At 33.1% G+C, this 8667-nt stretch overlaps 1 protein-coding gene across 3 annotated transcripts in view; it reads left to right on the top strand.

Moving 5' to 3' along the window:
• The first annotated feature begins 1186 nt into the window (after positions 1 to 1186).
• The window catches only part of LOC113404638 (small G protein signaling modulator 2-like), a 48067-nt gene continuing 40586 nt past the window's right edge, over positions 1187 to 8667 (top strand). For 2 of the 3 annotated variants that reach the window (XM_026645586.2, XM_026645587.2), the window contains exons 1-3: positions 1187 to 1399; positions 5032 to 5141; positions 6665 to 6817. In XM_026645586.2, coding sequence (XP_026501371.1) covers positions 1381 to 1399; positions 5032 to 5141; positions 6665 to 6817 — 282 coding nt within the window. In that variant the 5' untranslated portion in view covers positions 1187 to 1380. The remainder of the gene's footprint in view (positions 1400 to 5031; positions 5142 to 6664; positions 6818 to 8667) is intronic. The other variant, XM_026645588.2, reaches the window with a different exon arrangement.

Here is an 8667-nt window from a genome sequence, read left to right as displayed (position 1 = left end):
CATATAGGCAATATTCTTATATTTAATACTCTTGTATTATTTTATGGTACTGATATAATGACTAGGTTTAAGTAGGTAGGTATAACATGTTTCGTGTCTAGGGGCTTTATAACAAATGGATAGTTATAAAGGATAAATAAAAATGTGAATAAAATATTAAACAAATTTCATTTTAATCAAAATATATGTACTGTGGTGACTTTTAAGTTTGTACAGGTCGTAAAGTTTTGAAACACATTAATTACGCCTGATTGTGAAGATTACAACTAGAAACACCCCGAAAAATATAGTTACTGGTAGTACTCACAAGGGGATTATCATATAATATTTATTTGTTTTAATAAAACTCAAAAAAATACATACATAGAACTATTACTTCATTATTAAAATATAAAAGCTAGTTACAATCCTTTTATTAATACTGAATGTATACTTCGATAATTATTTTAAAAACGCGAAAGTAGCAATGTCTGTCTGTTGCTCTTTCTCGGCCAAACCACTTAAGCCGAATTTTATGAAATTTGTTTTGAAGCAAGCTTGTAGTCCAAGGAAAGACATAAGCAATTTTTTATGTCTAACAGTTGACCAACTTATAAAATGCCCAACTTATCTAAATTAAACATATTATATATTGATGATTGTTACTTAATTATGCCTATCCATCCAATGTCATCTTTATATTCCCCTTTACATACCTTTATATAGCCCTGCTATTATTTCGATCAAATAATAAAAATATATGTAGAGATATATACTTATATAAATATTTTTAACTTTAATTATTTTATTGTATAGCAGCAAAAAACGAAAAAAAGAAATTTTCCCTTAGCGTCCATTATTACGAAGCCCTCGAAGTATAAACACAAGCACATTTAAATTAAATCAATATGACGAAATAAGTTTTGTATTAACGTGTATTTGTTTTTATTATTCGTCCTACATTTACATTGCACCTGATCGTGCTGAAATTCGGCACATACGTAGCTTGAGACCCGCATGGTCATAATAAAAATTTAAAAGGAAATATAGGATAGGATTATATTAATATAAATTGCATATGTATAGCTTAGAGTTTTAAACAACACGCTTCACAATCTAGCCAATCAAATATTTTTTGTTCGGTACGTGCCCGAATTTCAGAGTAGGTAGAGTATCATACGATAGTTATGTTCGCTGTTTCAGGACCTATTCACTTACGTACTGCTAGCAGCCGACTGCGCGCGGCGCGACATCGATTTTTCCACTAAACAAGCCATTTTCAACCATCAGTGAGATTGTAAACGCGTTCTGTGCGGTTCGGAATAATAAAATCGAGATAAGTGAGATATGTGTGGTTCTTCGCGTAAATAATGCGATACAGTCGGTCGGCTTTTAACGACAATGGCCGCTCAAAATAAAGGTATGTATATGTTAAATTAAAAACAAAAAAAAAATATATATAAATTGGCATACATTCCATTTTTATTGTAATGTAAATATTATGGTAATAGAGTAAGGCCACGTTTTGTAGGGCATTCTAATTGCTGGAGTGTAACATCGCTTTGACATAAATGATAACGGCGGTTGTGGGCGAGTACGACCATGTGACGTTTAAGTGTTTTATGTTCGACGATAAAGTTTCATGCATTTGTATATACGGGTATTCATACGGTTACATACACAAATATTTGTAAAGCTGTTGTTTATTTCACAGGCTTTCATTAATAATATAAATAATTAAGTAAAGTCAACGATAAATTACTGTAGTACGATACTTATCCACCTTTAATCAAAATATATTTATATTTTGTAAAATAAGAGTTTCCTTCTGACATATTTAAGAGTAAATAACGATGGATAGAAGATGGCGTTGGGAAATATGATTAATTATTATTTATACGAAAATGCTTGATCATATATCTCTGTAATATCATAGCTCTCGCATGTTTTAATACAAATGATATATGGGCAAAAACATGATTAATATCTTTAAGGATATTTGGTATCCTTTAAGATTTTCGTAAGGCCGAGAGCAGCTGACGCGTACTAAGTCATTAATCTTAGTATCCCTGTATCCAAGTTCGGTTTAACATGGCTTAGAAAAATAAATTTGTTTTCTAACGGACCTAGAATCTTATTTGTCGAAGCGAGTACTTTATTGAAGCAATTAATTTCACATTTCATTGCTCTCCTAGTTATAAGTTTGTAGATAGGTAATCGTTGAATGCGATTAAGCCCGTTATCAATTGCTGGTGCAATGAAAAATAATATAAGTTAAGTGGCTTACGTGTTATTATTTTTATTAGAACAATAAAAGAATATACTTAATTTTAAATTAATAAAAATTTAATTTATATATTTAACAAGAATATATTGAGTATTACTTAGGAGAAACTTTTAAAAGGTGTCTGGCTTCCTGGTGGAATCGGAATCCGCCACACGGATTCTGCGGTTTTTTTCCGACGGAAAAAAGTCTTTTGGCGGTTATGTGGGCCCGGTTTTGTGTGCACCGGAATATTCACCTATGAATCAAGGCTTGATATGCCGGAGCTCTGGTTCATTCCACCTCCACGTCCACGACACTGTGCGGTAGCCTTGTATCGCTGTCACCGTTATGACTTTCGCGGTCTCCACAGAAGAGGACTGTTGCCGGCGGTAAGAGCGTCGACCCAAATAGGTGTATCGTAAACCTTGGCACAGTGTTCCTGGCCCTACCACGTTGGGTAGGAGGCGGCCCACGATCGTAGCGGCATTGATAAGCCTCGGCCTGAGTTGTACAAAGCCGCCCGAGGCTCGAACATCTTTCCAGGATCGGTTGGACGTTGGGACGACTTGGAGCGGTGATTTTCAACTTCCACCAGCCCGGCTGTCTCCTGGAAGCTACATACATCCCGTTCCGTCCTACCCCAGCCCGGTGCGCTTTTATCCGGGTAGCACAACACCCACATCTTTTTCTTTTGGTTTTGTAAGAACCAGTCAATCCCTATGGAATAATGCAGGCTACCAAACGCTGGACTAATAGTCCATCGCCCCCTGACAGAGAACCTGCTACAGCCTCATGAGATAAGTAGGTTATCCCGTAGTATCGAAGTGCCCCCTGATCGTCTCTCAGGGAAGACTCTCGAAGGCATTGGCCACATTAGAAGTATATATATCACATAGAAGTACCAGGACTGAACTAAATGACATTAACGTCGCATCACTCGTTCGACATGGTCTTGCTTTGCTCATGGCATGAACATACAGTACCATGCCCAGGATGCACCAGATGGAAGGGTTACTGTTCTGTACCTTAATATTTTATTACCTAACTCGACTTTTCGGATAAAATAATAAGGTTTACCGCAATTTTTTAATATAATGAGACTTGGACAATTATAATACAGTCACAATTATATACCACTGTTATGATAATACACATCTTACCTGTCGCCCCACGTATTTTTTTTATGCGTTCTTAAAAACATTGTAATGAACCTGAGACTATTGGTCCAAACTGCAAAGTGTAAATAGGAAATGTTATTTAGAGAAGACGATTAAATTATTTATTTAAGTACAATACATACCGTGTGATAAATTTAACTAACGTACCGACCGCATAGAGTCCGTAACTTTTTGTAGGATAATGAATCGGGTTTTATAACAGGATACCAGTAAGTTCAAAATGCCATCAGCAATCATTATGTAAGTGTAATGCTTCTATATTTCAAAAAATGATTTAGATTTGATTTGATTTAGAAAGTATAATACATATTTGGTATATTTTTGTTACTATCTTTATTTTTAACATTAAGCTTAAATCCGTTTTTTTAAATACGTGTAATTGCGTATGTACCTTCATAAATATTAAATACACTTAATAAAGGATGATATTGCTATATAGGAACCAATTCTTTTATTCTTTGTTCGTCTGTTTGGTACAAAGTTTACAGACGATTTTATTAACAAACTGCAATAAGTGAGTGAGTTTGTATTTAGTTTATATAACTACATCATAATCATTTCCATACACGACCATACAGAACCATACACAACCACACACAAGTACCCTGTGTGGTGGGGTGTTTACGTATATGTCCGGCTATGTAAAATAAGGATAGCCGGAATATAATAAATAAAATTCATTAATATATACTAAATACAAAAATTATATGTATAAAGGACGATTAGCAAAAAAAATATGTTAATATATTATATTCCTTCCGCACTTGTTATCTATAAGCTACAATGAAATAGGTATATTTATTTTAAAAGCGTCAGTTTATAATATTATCTGCCATTGTGAATGAAATTTTTGAAACAGATTTATACCAGGGTAGTCACTATTCGTTCGTCTTTCCTATGCAATTAAGGTACTATATTGTATACAATGATTATAAAAAGAATATATTGTGGTATTTGTAACTTACTTTACGCTTTGACCCATACTATACAATTAAATATTGTTTTTATGGTAATAGAATTTCATATTTCAACGTTAAGAAGAAACGTACTTCATTTTTATAATCATGTCGTTATGTACTTACCTTGAAGTCGATGCTTTGAGACTTACAAAGGGATTTTAACTTGGATTTTAAAAGATTGTGAGGGATTTAGTTTGCGTTTTATATTTTGCATTTTATAAAAAAGTAGGGATCGCCTAGTGGAATACGCAGATCATAAACGGAGGTCCGGGCTTCAAATTGTTGCGATCTCCACGTGTCTCTTTTACAATGAAGGACATTCAATTAAGAACTCCTTAGTGCCTAACAGAATATTTAGCGGAGAAACTCATGTGTTACATAAACGAATAAGGTTTTGTTATTCTTTGAAAATATAAATCCTTTACAGACTTTATTATCGCCTAAGAATCACAACATTCGATATTACCCTTGCCCTTAATCGATCGGTCGGTTGTCTGACTTTAATGAAATTCAGAGTTATAGATAAAATCTTAAGGCTACATATTGGATATTTTCTATCTCAGAAAATGAAATAGACTCCCTGGGGGTGTTATCTGCTCGTTCCATTGTATACTAATTTGGTTTTATTTAATATATTTTTCTTGTACAGTTGAAAGTGGGTCGGAGGAGATGCCCGCGACGTCAACTGACCCGAGCACTGAACAAAAGGATCGATTGATAGCTGCTGTGAAGAAAGAAGTTAAGCAGTTGATGGAAGAGGTAGATACGTTTATTATTGAATAATATTTGGTACTTAATATGTAATGTTTTTATTTATATATATAACATTGATGAACGCCTTGCCATGACGATTATTTTCGAACTTTTTTTTTTATTTAAAAGTAATCAATTATTTTCCAACAATAAATTGGTTAACAAAATCAAGAATAATATTTAAGTAATATGTAGTTTTTGTCAAATAGGGCTAAAATCATAAAAAATACGAAACATTAAAAAAAACCACAACTTGTTTTTTTGAAGTAGACAGTAAGTTTAGTGCTGTTGTGAACGTTTAAATAATAAAAACCTTTTTTAAAAGGATATATTATTGTAATGAGTTTCCAGGCATTTGTAGACATTATTTGTAAGATTTCGAAAAGAGAAAAATAAGCACTACAATCAATTTCCAATGGGCGAAGATATCGAGTAATATACAAATAAGAACAAATCCGATAAATATCCACTCCTTTTTCACCCCCACCCTCACCCTTGCCCTTGGGTGGAATATTTTCGTATAATTAATATACATTCATGTTTACATGTAATATTTATTTATTATTAAAATATATTTTGTGAAAATTTCTGATATCGTTAAGTTTTTAGAAAAAAGATTTGGAGTAAGATGTGATTTTATCTTCCGACAATTTTACAATAAAATATTATTGAGTGTTTAGGACAAAAGTAGTAAACTAGTAATAATATAATGTTATTACGATCTGCCGTTGTTGTGCTACATTATTTCGTATATAGTTAAGTATTCACGTCGTATTATTATTCTACGTTAGCGCCCCGCCCCGTTATTGAAATTTTGGATAAAGTGTATAAAGTTTCGATACACGAGCAGAAGAAAATTTACTATACAATTTTTTTATTATTATTTATTTGAAAGATTAGGAAAGCATTTACGATAGCTGGAAATTTCTTTTTTCTCATCCTTGTAATTTATCACCTCCTGAAAATTTGCCGCCCGGGCCACAGATGTATATCCAGCGCTATTCGTATTCAAATATATTCATAACGTGTTTCGAGCGATTGATATATTATCTTTTAATTTTTATAATTAACCACAAGACAACAGCCATAATAAAAATATAAAAAAAAATCTTTATTCTATTTAGTAGACAGACAGATACACAGTATTCAATTAAATAAAGCTCCCATCGATTCGAAAAGTGGATATGTGATATCATCGTCGAGAAAAAGAATTACTTTACTGTAGTAAAGTCAGCATTTTAATTTGGTTTGAATAGATTTGATTTGTTTAATTAAACCTTAAGTTTATTGTGTTATAAGTATATGGCTTCGTTTTTCAATTTTAAGATGAACTTTTTATATTTCATTTAAAAGTTTCAATCATACTGTTCTCTACAAATTGTACTCAATTTGTAGAGAACAGAACAGAAGTTAATTATAATTTTAGAACAGTGAAACATTTATTTTCCTTTTAAAAATGACTTTTATCAATTGTACGATTATATTTAAGGAGGTTTAAATAGGTGTTAAATTGCATATTGACATGGCAGGCTGTTACGCGTAAATTTGTTCATGAAGAAAGTGGAGGGGTGACTGCACTCTGTGGCGCGGTGGAAGCATGCCTCGGTCAAGGTCTCAGACGCCGCGCACTCGGCCTCTTCAAGACCAGCTCGACTACTGCCCTGTTGCATAAAATTGCTAAGGTAAGCCTCTTCGTTAAAGTTTGTGACTTTGTTGATGTTATTTTTTTGTCAGTAAAACTAAATGAGCTAAGAATTATACTTGGTGGTAGAGCTCTGTACAATTCCGACTGTGTAGGTACTATCCACTCTGAACGTATTCTAGCGCCAAGCAGTAGTACTTATGGTGGTTGTTTGTTGTGGTTTGAAGGGTGAGTGAACGAGTATAACTACAGACACAAGGGAAATAATCCTAATGTTAATGGGCAGTATTGGTGGTCTGCCAGCCTGCTCTACTATTGTGATTTAAAATAACTAACACTTAATAATAAAAGAGTTTTTTCTGCCTCTTTAAACAGACATCAAATTATACATCGTCAATGCACTCAAAAGGGTAGATTTATATATGTACCGCTAATAATATATAATACTAATAATACTATATACTGATACTGCAGAATCCTCCGACAAAGACCCAACTCTAACAAAGTCTTCTGGGATATATAATAGATACTAGAATTAACAATGAGATTAAGACATAAAAAAATTACTACTTTTTTTTTATTCCTTACAATCTTATGGGGTGTAATATCAAACTATACATCCAAATTCACGTCTCTATAAAATAGGCACTGTAGAATGACTGAAGATATTTTATACGTACGATGATGTAACCTCAGCTATACTTGAAAATCAAAATAAATATTTTAAAATTATTTACAGCTATTTGAGGAACAAAATTACTTGCACCGGCAAGTAATCGGTAGGTAATAAATCCATTGACTCATTCACTACCCTAACAGATTATTTACAGTTTGTAGCAGCACAATTACACGAACACAAAATAAACTTGGTCGAACGGCTTTTGGTATCTAGCCTACTTTTAATCAGTGGATACAATCCAAAAATGATATTAGATATATATATTATATAAAAAACCGCCTTCAAAATTCCTTCGGTGCATGTAACCTAGCCACTTATTAAACCTATTTTAAAATTCGGCACGCTTCGCTCTAGGTACGTTATTTGAGAATGTAGTATGTGCTTAATGTATTCATTGCATAAGTGGATATTCTCAGGCTGAAACAAATCTAATCGAACGCAATTCATGCATATTTGAACAATGCCGTTAACTGGCGAGTCCCATTTCAGGATTAATTACGTTTTGCGATGGTATTACACAACTATTGTATTTATCCAATATCAAGACGCTCCCACTGAACTATTGTAGATATCTTTTATATTAATATTACAATGAATTTCTAGTCTCGTATATCTCTTAATGCTTTGTATATAATACGTATTTATTATTGTAAAGGCTTCCGGCACAGACTACTCACACTATGCCCTCTGGTGTATTGTCGAATATATAGATACTTATCATAGACATTGACAGTTCCTACTTTAATCCCTTAATTGGGCAGGTTCCTAGCACTTTAGTTTTAGACGTCCTAACTTATTGTAATAACATTAATGCCAAAGTGAGATGTTGTTTGTTCGTTTGTAACGCTTTCACGACTTAACTTTTCAAACGATCATCATAAAATTATACACACTGACCAACACGATTTCAGGGTTTCAGATAAATTAATAGGTTACCTAGACTTACTTTCTATCTTTACCTAACCTTACCTAACATCTTTCCTTCTTACACGTGGTCAAAGCCGGGGGCGGAAACTAGTTTTACGATCATTTATTTAATTTTTGTTTATCTTGTACTGTTATCGTCTCTTGTATTTATATTTATTTGGTGGTAGGGTTTTGTGTAAGTCCTTCTTGGTAGTTACCACCCACTCATTATATATTTTGCCGTCAAGCAATAATTAGTATTGTTTGGTTTGAAATGTGAGTGAGCTAGTGTAACTACACAAGGG

The sequence above is a fragment of the Vanessa tameamea genome, chromosome 21, assembly GCF_037043105.1.
Source record: "Vanessa tameamea isolate UH-Manoa-2023 chromosome 21, ilVanTame1 primary haplotype, whole genome shotgun sequence".
NCBI classification, from domain to species: Eukaryota; Metazoa; Arthropoda; class Insecta; order Lepidoptera; family Nymphalidae; genus Vanessa; species Vanessa tameamea.
The sequence above is the reverse complement of the archived record's forward strand: the minus strand, read 5'-3'. Positions and strand labels throughout refer to the sequence as shown.